At 41.8% G+C, this 16,454-nt stretch overlaps 1 protein-coding gene across 13 annotated transcripts in view; it reads left to right on the forward strand.

Annotated features, from left to right (window-relative positions):
* The window catches only part of LOC133350332 (liprin-alpha-1-like), a 351,308-nt gene that overhangs the window by 310,790 nt on the left and 24,064 nt on the right, over window positions 1-16,454 (forward strand). For 8 of the 13 annotated variants that reach the window (XM_061564571.1, XM_061564574.1, XM_061564578.1 and 5 more), the window contains 3 exons: window positions 3,417-3,442; window positions 6,265-6,459; window positions 14,000-14,097. In XM_061564571.1, the coding sequence (XP_061420555.1) occupies window positions 3,417-3,442; window positions 6,265-6,459; window positions 14,000-14,097 (319 nt within the window). Of the gene's footprint in view, window positions 1-3,416; window positions 3,444-6,264; window positions 6,460-13,999; window positions 14,098-16,454 lie in introns of all 13 variants that reach the window. The other 5 variants (XM_061564572.1, XM_061564582.1, XM_061564583.1 and 2 more) reach the window with 2 other exon arrangements.

Here is a 16,454-nt window from a genome sequence, read left to right on the forward strand (position 1 = left end):
TCTGATTAGTTATCCCACACAAGTAAATTGACATTCTACTCCCCCCACCGGGTACCGGTCTCACAGTGTGGCAGTAGAAACAATTGAAACAATGGGGCAAGTTACAAGAATAGGTTTTACCCTTTCTGGCAATAAATCAGGTGTTAAAATGTAATTTTTTGATATTGGCGAGGGAGGTCCCAAAATGGGACAGGTTTCTTTGAAAAAACTCCACCACCTTACTCCCCCCTGCAGTGTAAATGGGTTCACCACAGATAGTCGATTGAGAGGTGATGCGAGGTGGGGTAAAGTGTGAGTACTCTCGCCTCTTCCAAGAATTGGATGCTATTTGCCAAATTACCCTCCGGCGTTACCCTCTCGTGCTCCTCCTGGAGGAAGCGATTCTGTCAGCAATGAACTAAACAAATATTGACACCATTGGAACCTCATTTGCCAGTAGCAACATAAGATAATTGTTTCTTTTACCCTTTTATCTGGCAACAATACTGACACCTTTTTTACAAGGAGTCATGTTTGCATAGACCACAATACCTGCAGTCGGAATGCAAACAAAAAAATGAGGTACCAATGGTGTAAATGCTTACCCCGAGCTCTCATACTCTGATGGTGCATTGTCTTTGGGTTGTGCGCCTTTTGGCGTCATCTGGTCCAACACCATGTGAGACTAGGCTCTAAAGAAAGCTGTCTCGGTTGTGGACCAATCAATTTCAAGGACAGTGCATATATTATCAGAGTTGTGTTTTTTGTTTGAATTTCAACTACAGGTATTGTGGTCAATGCAAACATGATTCCTTGTAAAAAAGGTGTCAGTTTTTTTGCCAGATTAAAGGGTAAAAAAACAATTATTATAAACAAATATTGTTTTTTATTTCCGTCTACCATTCTTAAAAAAACACATGGATGAGTGCATCATGCATGAAAACGTTACACAAAGGCATCTGGAAAGAAAAGAACATGGATTTTACATATATCTTTTTTTTTACAAATCCTACGGGAATTTCAAAATCTAATTTGTGAAATATTCAAATAGGATATTGATGTTGACTGTAGTCTGGCCAATATTCATTGCAGATGGAAATGGTGCCAAGACTTGTGTGTGGGCCCTACCATTTTAAGCATCCAATCAATCGCTCTAAGCCATAAACAGTGAGATGTAGTTCAATTGCAGCTTTGAAAGGGAGTGATGATTTCGAGGCAATGTACCAAGAAATGTGCAGTCATAAAAACCCACATTTCTCCGCATTATTTTGCCCATAGTTATTTTTCTTGCTCCGAGACAAAAACGGCAACTTTGTTTTCTTCATACCAGATTCGTTTTGACGTTATTTTGTACGAACATTGTATCTGAATATACTGTTTTCCATCTGATCATTATTCAGTGCTGGTGGGGGAACCAATTAAGCGGGGAAATGATGTGTCCTCCCTAAGGATAAGGGAATTAAACTTTTGTGTTATTCTCATATATATAAATAAAGCCCTTCACCGAAACACTCTTAAACCTCCTTTGCAAGAACATCTTCATCTAAGAATTTGCAAATGAATCTTACATGGTCCTGATGGAATTACAGTATTTATATTCACAGCCCTTTAGGAAGATTACATGATTTGTTTCAATTCCACAATTTATTTTTTACCTATAGGACGTTCTATACCATTCCATGCTCTGTAAAATGAATCAATGCCGTAATTATAATATATAATCAAATATGCTCAAAATGTCCCCCCCAATATTTGTTTTTAAATGTGCTATGCTATTTAAATAAAAACAACAATTTGCTAAACCTTGGCCACAATATCTGGACTTGTCTTCATATAACAATGCATAGATTTCTGTTCATATGATTGTGGTTTTGGTTGTACTTTATTAATCCCTCATCTCTGCCATTACATGCAATGAAACAAGAAAAGGTCAAAAAGAAAAAAAACAGAGCCATGTAATACAATACACCATTAGACATTATTGTTAAATATAAATAAAAAGTCAATCCTATGTGTTAGTGCATTTTAAAATATTTTAGGCAGGAAATTCGTTTTAAAAATTATATTATTTTTTCTGGGGGGGGACCCCAGACCCCCTGGAAGATTTGGTCCCCCCCAATGTTGACTCCATGGCTACGGCCTTGCAAGGAATACGTACGCTTAAAGATCGGCGATGAATATTAACACAGACTGAGTTAACAATCGGTGCCGGCATCGGTTTCTTTCATGAAACAACAACAGTCAACTTTCAAATGTCAACTTTTATACTTTTCCCACGAGATTCAAATGCTCGTGTGAATTTCAGGCCTCTGCTGCTGCTTTATCGCAAAAACTCTTATAAGAGGCCAATAGTTTCAGTGTTTTGTGTTTGATTGTATCAGGCTGCAGCATTTGGCATGAACTGAGATGGCATTAGAACCACGTAATATTGCTGTTGCACATGCGTTCTTCCATGAGTACGTGCATTTATCAAAAGTATTAAAATACAGTCATTTGGCGTGACAAATACTAACCACAGCAATGTTATTTGTAAGTGTTATTTTACAGTCATTTGGCGTGACAAATACTAACCACAGCAATGTTATTTGTGTTATTTGTCTCTAAGCTATCTTATCCTTCCTAGTATATTTAAATTGCATAAAGCCAAGTATAGCTATTTTAATTATAAGGGTAATTTTCTGCCCTGGAAACTAATTTGAGATAGCAATTGTCACTTAGTCAAGTTATGTAAGGCTCCTTTATAGAGAGTTGTACTGACTGTAGTCATAAAATTCCGCGATTATGTGCGTGCGTCTAGAAATAAGCTGGACTGACCAATTCCTCTGATCTAATTTAAACACCTGTTCGTGGTGCCAATTTATTTTGTGATAATATCACGTGTCACTGAAATCTTGCTCTGAGTTTCAGAATTCATTTGCGATGTTGTCGTCTTGCAGAGCCACGCAAGATCTCGCTTGAAAATGCATGACACTGGTACCTTGTGCACTCAATCGGTCTGCCTAACAGTGGATGTAATGAGCATGCGTTGATTGTATTTCATCCGCTGCTAGGCGAAAGGGTTTAACGAGCGGCATGCCAATTCCTAAACGAACGTATATGCGCTGGCAGTGCGAGGGTTGCCACCCCATCATGGTTTTCCGAGGATTGTCCTCGGTTTGAGGTAGCTCTCCTAAGAAATCTTACGTAACAATACACCACTCCAGTCAGTGCATATGAATGCAGTACTCCCCTATTCCGATATTGTGGGATATTCTTCTTTCCATGATACGCCCTGGTTTGTTTTGTACCTCGGAGGTGGCAACCCCCCAACTCCGTGTGTTTTCAAATGAGCTCTTCGACTCTGGCAACTGTGGGTGACCAGCTTCTGCCTTCCAGCCCTCTCACGCCTTTCTGTCGCTCTTCCCCGCCCGCACTAATCGCTGCCTCGGTAATGTCAGGAGGATGAGGAGGGCAGCTGGGCACAGGTAGGCTCACTTTAACGCACACATCGTATGTATGTGTGTTGATCTTCTTTCGCGCCGTACGTAGCGCACCGCGCTCATCAAAGTGAACGTTTCCTTCGTGAGGCCAGGCTGTGTGGGCCTGTCCTCCGTGGTCAAATGCACAGTGCTTGGAGGTGTGTATTCGGCAGGGATTTGGGTAGGCTGCTTTGAAAGTAGTCATCCGAATTGCCTTTGAAGGTAATGCAGAACTTGCCGAGACGGTTTAATAATGGAAATTTTCTATAACGTTTGAACATTTGGTGATCCAATTACAACATTCTTAAGGGGTAGTTAATTCATTTGTCCCACTGCAATGTTTCAGCACCTTCAAGCTAAGGGCTTGGTAGAATTGGGCCCACCGGCAATCAATACAATAGCTTTGAAAGAGTGTGTTTTAAGATTAGAGTATATCAATGATTTAAAAAATGTAAGCGCCGTTTAAAAGAGAATAACCGTATGCCGGTTTGAATTTTTAGTGTAAATTCCACTACCACAAGATGTGTGGTTATTTCCACCTGCAAGCCACTGTTCGCTAAGTGCTGTGAACGAGGACTTTAACATTCCTAGATGTTTTACATTTTATTTGAGTTTCTATGTCAGATTCCTTTTTATTATTATTAGTTTTTGTTGTGAAGAATCACTGCCAAGAAACGCATTTGTGTATTGCTTTTAAAGTTTCAGGAGGTATGCCTGCATGAATACACATGTGGTATAACACGTAGGCTTTCGCGACCAATGTCATCCATAATAGAGGTTTTTGGGGATAGATCGCGTAAATATATGCATTCTCTCTTGTATTATGAAAGCAATTTTGTAATGTTCAATCTTGTTTGACCTCGTACCATGAAACGTAAATTAATATCAGGTCTTGAAAATAAAATCTAGAAATACTGTTTGAACAAAAAAAAGTGTATTTTTTAAATAAATCATAGGGCCTGACATTATACTGTAGTTTAAAAATATAAATTAAAATAAATTGTTGCAAAAGGTTCCTAAAATGTATTCATGCTCTTACAAATATGCATATGAATATGTGCATATTGGTTTGGGCACTCGAGTTTCAGTTGTAGTTGGAAAAATAAATCTGCTTCGACTGGTAACCAGAGGCAGGTAATAGCAATTACATGGTCATGCTGCGTTGGTATTGGGTGCACAACCACCATTTAGAACAACAACAAAAACTCAAACGCAAGCGTCAAACAAGAGGATTTCTCCACTACTCTGGCTGTCGCCTGATGATGCTGGCTGTTTTAATTGCCGGCGAAACGTCGCGGTACTCGAATTGTAATTGTTGTGGGTTTACTCTGCAACATGCCCATGTGCTGTAATAGTAACGAATTGGCATGTTTTGTCTACGTGACAAACCCTACTAATTGGCTGTGTTGGGTGGTGGCGGGTTCAACAACAAATTTATATTTACAAAAAACTAACCCAAAAACCTATATATTGGTCAATAACACTATGCCCCTGAAAGAGAAAATATATAAACGGGCAACGATTTGGGCAATGGCTCTTATTCATAGCACGTGAAATGTGCCGTTGCTTGAAACGTCGCCAAATTAATATATATTCCATTTTAAGACACTGCTTTTGGTTTTAATTGTTTTTGTTATTTGGCAAGAGCCCGGTACAGAATGCGAGCAATGAAAAGGGAAGGGGGAAACAGAAATTTCCGCGGGCAGAATCCCCGAACGCAGAGCTCACGGGTTGGAGTGGGAAAGGGAGAGAAATGGGCTCCTCACCATGCCCGACTTGCGTAGGTCACTGAGAGCGGTGGCGACGCGGACTCATTTTAAGACACCGTTATTGACGAAGATGGTCGGAAGTAATTTTTTCTCGGGTTTTTTTTTTCTTTTCCCCGGTTAACGATGGTCCCGTTTGTGTTTGCTAAAGAGTTGTGGTGTGCGCGCACACATGCATTCATGTCACTGTGGAGCTGTAACTCCCGGAGCGCGGGTGTGTAATATTATATGCATTGACAATCGAGCCTGGAACCAAAAAAAATGCCTTCAGGGCCAATTAATTATGTTACACGTGACCAAAAAAAAAACCAATTGCTTTCAACTTGTCATTGTGGTTTTAGAGTTGAGACTCCAAAATTAATGCGCATCTTGTTAGACTGGGAAATAATTTTGCATTTAAAATTTCCAAAGCGCAATCACCGCTTTCAATTCAGAAATGGTGTTGGGTTTCTAGTTTATTTCCCACCGTGCTTTATTGCATTAATAAATTGTGCCCCAAACTTTTTAGACTTGTCAACGGCAGACCTGGTTATTGTTGGGAGCGCTGCGCATGCATGACGCAAACAATTTTAAATTACATTAGCATCTTAATGAGATGAGGACATGATGAACCTCCCTAATAAATAGGCTTTTTCGAAGATGTGTGTGTGTGTTTGTGTGTATATATTTATTATTTACATCCAGGTTATTGCTTTATCTTGGCTCTATAGGAATGAGGAGCCAACTACATGTGAAAATATTTACGATATTTATGCAGGCATTTAAACGATGTCTACATGTTTTAATTTTGGAAAAAAAATGAAGGATGGGTTTAATGGTGTGTGTGTGTGTGCGTGCATGTGTGTACGTGTGTGCTTGTGTACGTGTGCGTGTTGCTTCTCTGTACATTTCACGCTTCCTGTTGCTCTGCTTTCTCAACTCGACACGCGTGACATCGCTTGTGCACGTGCGGCTGCGTATCTTGGCGCGTGCCCATCCACGTCCGTCCCCTGCCACCTCTGCTCCTGCGCGTGCTGTGTGTGTCGTGCGTACTTGTTTCGCTCGGTGCGTGCTTGCGTGCTGGCATGCCTCTTCGCCCAGACGCTGGCGTACGGAGACATGAACCACGAGTGGATCGGCAACGAGTGGCTGCCCAGCCTGGGCCTCCCCCAGTACCGCAGCTACTTCATGGAGTGCCTGGTGGACGCACGCATGCTCGACCACCTCACCAAGAAGGACCTGCGGGGCCAGCTCAAGATGGTCGACAGCTTCCACCGGTGAGCGAGAGACCATGGGACGGGCAAGGCACTCGCCTGCCTTGCCTCGCACTCTAAAGCGGCTGGATATCTGAAGAGTCGGCAGCGCCCGCCTTGAGCCAGTTCACTTGCTTGAGAATGGAAATCTGGCGACAGCTGTCCAGGCATTAACGACGTTCACTGTCCGCCATAAAGGCAGGCCTAAGTGTCTCCCTGCTCAAGCGAGCAATGGGGCGATGCTCGTCCCTTGTGTGTCGGTATTCACGTTTGTGCTGTATAGCTGTCTGGTGTATCCTCGTTTGTTTGCCGTGTGTTGCTCGAAAAACTCTGAGGTTTTACTCCTGCAGAAGCTCCCAGCACCGTGGTATAACGCGAAAACGCAATGGAGAGTGACGCTCATCTCAGTTTCTGTGGTCCTGAGCCAGTCGAGGATATTTCACATTCTCATGATGGGAGCCGGTCTCTTTACAGTCCGGACCACCACCATTGAATTCCCACAAAGTGGTGCGCATTTTTCCTCCAAAAAGTGGACATTCACATGGAATTGTCATTGAGCGCAACAGTCATCACCCTGAGAGCAAAATACCCTCAGTAATTATTTTGTTAATTCAATGCTTTATCAACCCACCAACCTTGAATTCCATTTCTTGCCATGTCATTATGGGAGTGATAACCTTAACAGGTCCTGGCCCCACTTCCTGCGCTTCAACTTGCACTGACCAGTGCGGTGAAGTATGGTCAAACAACCCCAACAACCGACACGGCATGGGGAGGCCTTCTTCCCACAGATTGATAAAGGACTAAAACATATTTTTACTTAATTCTTACCATGAAATACACTTTCAGTGGCAGCCCATGAACAAATGTGTGTTAACAACAGGTGGCAACATATATCGCCTTCATATGCATCACATTCTCTTGCATTGGCATAGCTCTCCAATGTTCAGGACTGATGTTTGTTAAGTTGGTTGAAGTTTATAGTGAGCAGAATGAAGGCCCCTACTTCACTGATCGACTGTCGGTCCACACCACATGGATGCTAAATCACAGTGCAGCTGCGGGAGATTTTAGTTGCCCCTCTCCATGGGGGAAGAAAAGGTCCCTTTTGTAAAAGGTAGCGAGTATAAAGCTGCAGCCCTGCCACTGCTTGCTCTCACGTCACTTCTGGCGGAAGGTCCAGCAATAGGAGGAGCACAGTAGAGCCCCCTGCAGGGTACTTTGGCCTACTTTTTCCACGTTGGCCAAACGACTTAGAAGAGGTGTAACCCCCATCACGTGCGACCTGCTGGTCCAGTCAAATAACGGTGGTGTTACATTTCGATTTAGAGCTTTCGTGACTGCAGGGATTCATATTCCTGGTTCTTTCGGTAGAGTCACGTAGAAGGGGAATAATAAAAAGATGTATTATTTTATTATTTTATTATTTCCCTTCTACGTGACTTTACCGAAAGAACCAAGAAGATGAATCCTTGAAGTCACGAAAGCTTTATATCGAAATTTAAGTTCTTATTCATGTTAAGTCTAACTTGTCAGCCTCCTTTGTTAACTTCTGGTTTAATGAAGTGTCCCATGAGGATGATGGGCAGAGTCAACCACCAACCCGAGCCCACCTAGAAACATCGTGGGACCTCCCCTTTGCCAGTACCAAGATATGATAATAGGTTAAATTTCGATTTAAAGCTTTCGTGACTGCAGGGATTCATATTCCTGGTTCTTTCGGTAGAGTCACGTAGAAGGGGAATAATAAAAAAGATGTATTATTTTATTATTTTATTATTTCCCTTCTACGTGACTTTACCGAAAGAACCAAGAAGATGAATCCTTGAAGTCACGAAAGCTTTATATCGAAATTTAAGTTCTTATTCATGTTAAGTCTAACTTGTCAGCCTCCTTTGTTAACTTCTGGTTTAATGAAGTGTCCCATGAGGATGATGGGCAGAGTCAACCACCAACCCGAGCCCACCTAGAAACATCGTGGGACCTCCCCTTTGCCAGTACCAAGATATGATAATAGGTTAAATTTCGATTTAAAGCTTTCGTGACTGCAGGGATTCATATTCCTGGTTCTTTCGGTAGAGTCACGTAGAAGGGGAATAATAAAAAAGATGTATTATTTTATTATTTTATTATTTCCCTTCTACGTGACTTTACCGAAAGAACCAAGAAGATGAATCCTTGAAGTCACGAAAGCTTTATATCGAAATTTAAGTTCTTATTCATGTTAAGTCTAACTTGTCAGCCTCCTTTGTTAACTTCTGGTTTAATGAAGTGTCCCATGAGGATGATGGGCAGAGTCAACCACCAACCCGAGCCCACCTAGAAACATCGTGGGACCTCCCCTTTGCCAGTACCAAGATATGATAATAGGTTAAATTTCGATTTAAAGCTTTCGTGACTGCAGGGATTCATATTCCTGGTTCTTTCGGTAGAGTCACGTAGAAGGGGAATAATAAAAAAGATGTATTATTTTATTATTTTATTATTTCCCTTCTACGTGACTTTACCGAAAGAACCAAGAAGATGAATCCTTGAAGTCACGAAAGCTTTATATCGAAATTTAAGTTCTTATTCATGTTAAGTCTAACTTGTCAGCCTCCTTTGTTAACTTCTGGTTTAATGAAGTGTCCCATGAGGATGATGGGCAGAGTCAACCACCAACCCGAGCCCACCTAGAAACATCGTGGGACCTCCCCTTTGCCAGTACCAAGATATGATAATAGGTTAAATTTCGATTTAAAGCTTTCGTGACTGCAGGGATTCATATTCCTGGTTCTTTCGGTAGAGTCACGTAGAAGGGGAATAATAAAAAGATGTATTATTTTATTATTTTATTATTTCCCTTCTACGTGACTTTACCGAAAGAACTGTGGTGTTCACAACTTGTACTGCTGAGCAGACAGAGGCAGGGGGACTTAAGGAACTTGCATCATTGTTTCAACTCCCGTTCTGGCAGATTAAACTGGTGACCTCTGGATTGCAAGTCCAGTGTGCTAACCATGGGAACATCCCTACATTGAGTGGGTGATTGAATGAGATGGTGAATGAGTGAATGATTAAGATGAGTGAGCGAGCAAGTTCAAGTTTTCAGTAGATTTTTTTTGTTTACCAGGTGGTAACTCAAGAGAGCAACAGGATAGTCTCAGTATAAGATTGACCTTGGTGATGATCGAGTTGGGTGGGTGTTTGGGTGAGTGAGGAAGTAAATGGTTGTGTGTTTGCTTACAGATGCATTTGCATACAATAATACTAATAATATGGAGGATACAATTTTTTTCCTGTATTGGCATTGCAGTGTACATTTGCCAAGTTTGCGTTCACAAACGCAGGTGCATGACGCTTGTGCCGAAAGGGACTCTGTCCAAAAACATTACTCTTAGGAGAGGGCCCAGTTCCGAGTGGCCACCAACCCCTGCCCGCTGCTTAGCAGCAATTAGAATGCATCTCGCGGTGAATTATTAATTTACATCCCACCTTTTTTCCCACCGATGCATCTCGTTAATTCATCCCCAGGGCACAATTTCCATTGAGTTTCCATGGGCTAACTGAGCACATAAAGGAAATTCTGATGAAGGTGATAATTTTAGAGGGGCGGGGGGGGGGGGTGTGTAAGGGAGGAGGGGGAGAGAACGTAATTACGGACAAAGCTCCCCTCCTCGGCGTTCCCAGCCGTTTTCAAACACCGGGCCACTCGAAACAATTAATTCTCACCTTTCACACGCATCGAGACATCTCTTTGTGCCGTTGAACACTGGCGAAGGGCCCCTTTCACACCGTCATCTGCTCACTGTCTTAAATTATAATTATTTAATAAATCATGATTTGTTAAGCACAGGTCTAAAGGCTCCCTGCATACGTGAACTTGGGTGGAAAATTACCATGGTGCCGAATTCCAAAGTGTGAAGCGGTGGATGGGGGAAAAGCAGAGAAAGAAGCTTGATTTTACCTCCGATGTTGGTAGTGGTGGTGGAACACAGGTGGTGCATCGGCCAGTCATCTCAGTCAGTCGACCCTGCCACCGGGCGTTCAACACTTCACATGGCCTCAACGTGCACATCGCCTGGCACAAGCACCGTGGGTGACATTACCGCCACTTAGTGGCGAATGGCGGTCGTTGTTGTTGTTGGTGGTGGAACACATGGTAGATGGGCCAGCTTTGAAAGTCTGGTGAACAGAGTCCATCACCTGGGTAGAGAAATCAACGAGCGAAGTTCACGAGAATGACAATCATGTTAATAGCTCGAGAAGAGTGGTATGAAGGTGGGTTGTGATCTCTCGCATGTGCATAGCATTCGAGCGGACAGTGTATACCCGTTGCAACCGGTGTGTGTAAATTAATGATTTCTTAAACCAGGAACGATGCAAGACGATACAGGAGCGCGTAGACTTAATTTCAATTGTGCAACTAAGCCAGCCACGTGAGTTTTGTTAAGATTGTGGTCCCATAGGTTCCTAGACAGTAAATATATCATAGCTTATGTTATAGCCTGGACCCAAGATATTTCGTTTACGTGCAAAGTGAATAGCACATTTGCGTGCAATAAAACTGTGCCGTAAAAACAACGTTTGCATTGGAATAGTCTCAGCCTTTTAATGCATAATACATGCGCACGGCGCAGCGTTTGTTTTAGCCTCGTGCAGAGGTCATGTTTTTAGTTTAAAATAATCTTGTGCACACATCTTGCTTTTACCGCACAGTAGACTGTCCTGAGAATTTATGAATTTGAAATTTGGAAAACATTACACATGGTTACGTAGCATATATGTAAAAAAAAAATCAGGACATGTAAGACAAACCGTTTGTCCCACGTAAATGGAAGTAAAAGCCTGCTAAAATTGCACACAACTTGCAGCATTGAGTGGCACAGTGGTAGTACTTGTACCTCACAGCAACAAGGCCCCGAGTTCGGCTCCCAACTAGGGCGCCTTTCTGAGTGGAGTTTGATTGTTCTCCCCTTGTTCTGCATGAGTTTCCTCCAAGTTTTCGGTTTTCAGAATCAGAATCTTTATTTATCCTCTCATCGGAGAAATCGATGAGCTTATAAAACTCTGTTTCACAGATGTCCAGCAGAGGCGGGTCAGAAAGTTGAAACAAATAGTAAAAAACACGATATGAGTGCAAAGTATAGAAAAGGTAAGCAAATCACTAAAAACAAATAAACAAAAACTATTATATTTTAGTAGCTAAAACCCACTTAGCTGTTAGTTCTCTTTCAGTAGGGACCTGGCTACAATGAATCGCTCAATGAAGTGGCTTATCATCGGTTGGAAATTTATAATTCTTGGAATTTCTCTCACTTGATACAGCTATCGTGCTGTGACGGTTCCACCTGAAGACGGAAGCTTGTGTTGCCTCCGAAACGTCGTGATTTTTATTTTATTTTTATTAATTTTAATAGTTTTACCTACGTGACTTTACCGAAAAAACCTAAGAATATGAATCCTTGCAGTCACGAAAGCTTCAAATCTAAAATTATAATGGGAGTCGCGCCATCTAAAATAAATTAAAATAACTCATATTGGCCAAACGTCGGACTGCTGAAAATATACCTTCAAATGACTCAGTTGGGTTTACACAAAGCAGCAACATCACCCCCAATGTGAGAACTTGGTAAGACCCTCCAGGAAAAGTTTTGAGACTCGGTGAGGCATTTCTGGGGTAAACAAGTGAAACAATGACACGAAAAAAATTATCTCGCTCTTACATTCCGAGGAGCTGCCAGGCGATTGTTGTTGATTTTCAATAAATTTTACTTTTTTGCCTTAATAAAAAGTGGTTACATTCAGACCAAAGCAATAGGGCCTGTGTGTTTTTAATCAAATACTAATAATAGGACTGTTTTTCAACTGCCGCTATTCTTTCTTAATGTGCACATCTCAGGAAGAATATATCCGACTTGCACATTTTTTTGGCGGAAATGTTTTTAAATTATTTCAGCACACTGTACATCACTGTCGGGTGTGATTTAAAAATATATATTAATTTTATTTGCGTGTGTTACTGTGTGTGGGTGCATATGGCCTTGATTTTAAATGCACATTTGAATGCAGTTTATGCTGGGGAAATTAATAATTTACCAAACGACAGCTTCTAGGCATGTGCAATATTCATGTGCATAGGGCAATTCAGATTTTCCTCCGCCTTGAGTGAATCACTTTATAATGATTATATACATATGTTCAGGCTATAGTACAATGTAATTCTATTAAAAGTATATTCATATTTAAACATTTAATATTTATTAGTGTATTCATATTTTTAAAAAGCACAAGACAGAGGATATAATTAATTGTATTTAATAGATAGGATCCTTGCCAATAAACATCAAACAGTTCACCAGAGTTGGTTTAAGCATAGCAATGCTATTTAAAACATATAACTCCCAGAAGGTCATGGGGGCTATGGGTTGTGTAAAAATACTTATTTTTATGTATTTGGAGGGACAGATTTGGGAGGAGGCGTTTTGTCTGCTTATTTATTTTATTCTAGGCAGGATTGCTGAAGAACAAAGAGCAATATAACGGCAGTAGTGCAAGTGTCATGACGACTTCGACGCACTTGTCTTGAGATGGTTTCTCTATTTAAGGAGCCACGTGCTCGCACTCGAACAGGCGGAGACTCTACTGCTCCAGCCCCGAGTCTCCCGCACATCTCCCTTATATACGGTCCGAGGCCAAGCCCCCATTCCCGTACCTTCTCGCTGGTTCTAGACCGCTCGCTCTACCAGCAGACTCCACCTTCCTCTTCCGTCACCTGGCCACACTCCTATTCTCGATCATTCCCGTGGCCACCAGTCCATTCGTACTGCAGGCTGACTCCCCTGTCATTACCTCCTGTGGCCACTAGTCCATTCATACTGCAGGCCGACTCCCCTGCCATTACCTCCTGTGGCCACCAGTCCATTCGTACTGCAGGCCGACTCCCCTGCCATTACCTCCCGTGGCCACTAGTCCATTCGTACTGCAGGCCGACTCCCCTGTCATTACCTCCTGTGGCCACTAGTCCACTCATACCGTAGGTTGACTCTACTGTCATTACACAAGGACAAAGATGAGACGGTGCATTGGTTAAGCTGTGATCCAGGCAGTGTTTTTATCCCCATGCATTGGGCTGGCTTTAGACTTGCCCTTGGATTAATACGTAAAAATAACATGTAATATTCTGTTAAATGTGACCTATTTTACCACGATCGTGTCATGCCCTAAATGAAACGCACGTGTCTTAAAAGCTAAATATTTCATAGTATATTCAACTAATTAATTAATGGATTTATATTGACGGTTGAAACTAAATGTATCACTCCGTAATGTATTATGGGCATCGTATAACAAGTTTGGTCCTTGCTGTAGTATTGGGGAATGTTCACTTTGGCTCAGGGCTGGCAAGTGTAGATGACCACTGACCACCCAGTGCCCATATAAGCATGTCTGACGTCTTAAACTTCACCAAAAAAACAAACAAAAAAGACATAACGAAACTGGATTTCATAAACTTTGTGTACATATGCTCACATGTGTGTGTATGCGCACACGCACACCACACACACGCACACTCCCCATACAGGACAAGTCTGCAGTATGGCATCATGTGCCTCAAGAGATTAAATTACGACCGGAAAGATCTGGAAAGGAAACGGGAAGAGAGTCAACACGAGATGAAAGGTGAGCCTTCCTTGCTCATCACGCGTCGTTTGTCCAAAGCAATTTTCCTGATTCTCTCTATTTTTTTTGCAGACATTTTTAAGTAACGAGATGCACGTAATTTTTCACGGGTTAATGAGCCGTGTACATTTCCCTTTTATCTACGTGACAATAATCACATTCACGTCTCCCCACCGATGGTCGCGATAGAATTTCAGGTATGCTCGGCAGTGCATATTGAGTGTTCACGACTACCCCATGCTACGATAAGCCACCAGGGTACGCTAGCTTGCCTCACGCAAGTGGACCCTAAACATGTGTGCAATGGTCTGCATTGACTGGCAATTAATCAAGCTATACTCTTAGGTTTTTTTCGGTAAAGTCACGTAGGGGAAAAAAAAATCAACATAAATAATAATAAAATTCCGATTTAAAGCTTTCGTGACTGCAGGGATTCATCTTCTTGGTTCTTTCCAAGAAGAATAATAAAATTGTAGAAATAAAATAATTAAAAAAGATTATTTTTCCTTTTATTTTTTCTTATTTCTTTTTATGATTTATTTTTTACCTACGTGACTTTACTGGAAAAAAACCTAAGAGTATGAATTCTTGCAGTCACGAAAGCTTCAAATCTAGAATCTCCAAAATCAATTAATCGAGTGTTTCGCTAAGTTTGGTGTGAAGAATGGTAGAATGGATTGATGCCCCGGCTTCAGCTTATGCCGGTGTGGATGTTTAGACTTACCCAACGACTCACATCTAAAGCAGCAAACAGCTCTGTGGAGTGATTCATGCAGCTCGTTTTGTGTGCCAGCTCAAACCTCTTGACCTGATTTTTAAAGACAGATTCAGGTGCCATCCAGTCTGTGCACAAGACCACGACAAACTTTATTCCCCAGTGGAACTACGTGCACTCATCTTTTCACTGTTATGAGCAGTAGCATTACTTATTAACATCATCGTACCATCATCATTTGTCACGTTTGAAAAATATGCTACCGAGATCTTGCGACAGATTTTTCAGTCTGGTTGGGCCTTTAATTTGCACTTCCCTCAACGTTAAGTTCGTCGTTCCTTGCGTTCAAGCAACTGGGTTTAGAGTTTGTATATTTTTCGCAAGTTGTGTACGGGGAAGGGAAAAAGATGAAGGTTTTTTTTTATGATGATGATGAAAAAAACTATGGAAGATTCTTTTCACTGCGTGGGCGATGTAAATTTCCAAATTCAGGTCACGGGCCGGGTCCTGGTGCATCCAGTGCGCATCTGAGAACACAAGTGCCACCCTTCCATCGCCTGTGATGAAAGTTTTTTTCGGAGATGGAGAGAGGTGACATCGTCCTGACAGCAAACACGTCAAAGTTTACGGCCGTGTTGCTTTCCCCTTACCCAGCGAGCGCCTATCCACTCACGCCCGCAGCTGTACGACTGCACCTAACCCAAGCCCAGCATCAAAGCTTCCGAGTGTGTCATCAAAGGAAATGAGCACTGTTTTTTTTAAAGTGCGGGAGCGAAATTTGTGCATGCGCCGGCACAGAGGCTGCGGATGCTGTTGAGATGAAAGCGACGTGTTGTTGGCTACGTTTATTGCTGCTGCGTTGTTTTTCTTACCAAAGCCGGGGACATTGCCATTGAAGATCACAAAAGCAAGTGGCCTCGTGTAGAGAGCAGCAAAAGCTGCACTCGAGCACATGCACACAGGGCTCCCGAGCTTTAGATGGAGAAAAACAAATGCTAATTGAGATCTCCCTAATAAGTTCACAAGCCGTTTGTGTTTGGAGACACGGTGTGTGCGTGCGTTTCATTGTTGTCACGCGGCTTGCTCCTGTTAGTTGTGGACGTGTGTCAAATCATCACGTGCCCTTTTTCTTTTGTTTTAATCCGATCAAAAAACATTCATGAATGCCATGGTTTTCTATATGCCAGTAATTTGAACATTGGAATTTTAATTCTAAATGCAATTGACACGTCTAGCACACAGAATACAATGTAAAGCGCTGCAAATGATTGGTTACAATGATGCACAAATTAACAGGGCATTTAATACCAAAACCAATTCAAATAACAAGAGCATTGAAACTGCCCAAGTAATTAAAACGATCAAAATACCGTACATTGCGGGAGTAACTGATAAACTAGCCAGATGTTTGTCAAACCAAAACATCCGAGTCAGATTTGGCACGGTACATAAAATACATAATTTAATATCTGGTACAAAGATGTATTACCGAAGCTATCAACAGAAGGTGTGTACAGGATTAGCTGCACGTGTGGTAAATGTTATGTTGGGCAAACAGGACGATTGGTCAGCACGAGACTAAAAGAACTTCAGAAAAATATTAAATGCTCCCAAATGCAAATGTCAGCAGTAGCAGAACACT

Source organism: Lethenteron reissneri, chromosome 33, assembly GCF_015708825.2.
Source record: "Lethenteron reissneri isolate LAM-NWPU_2019-01 chromosome 33, ASM1570882v1, whole genome shotgun sequence".
NCBI lineage: Eukaryota > Metazoa > Chordata > Hyperoartia > Petromyzontiformes > Petromyzontidae > Lethenteron > Lethenteron reissneri.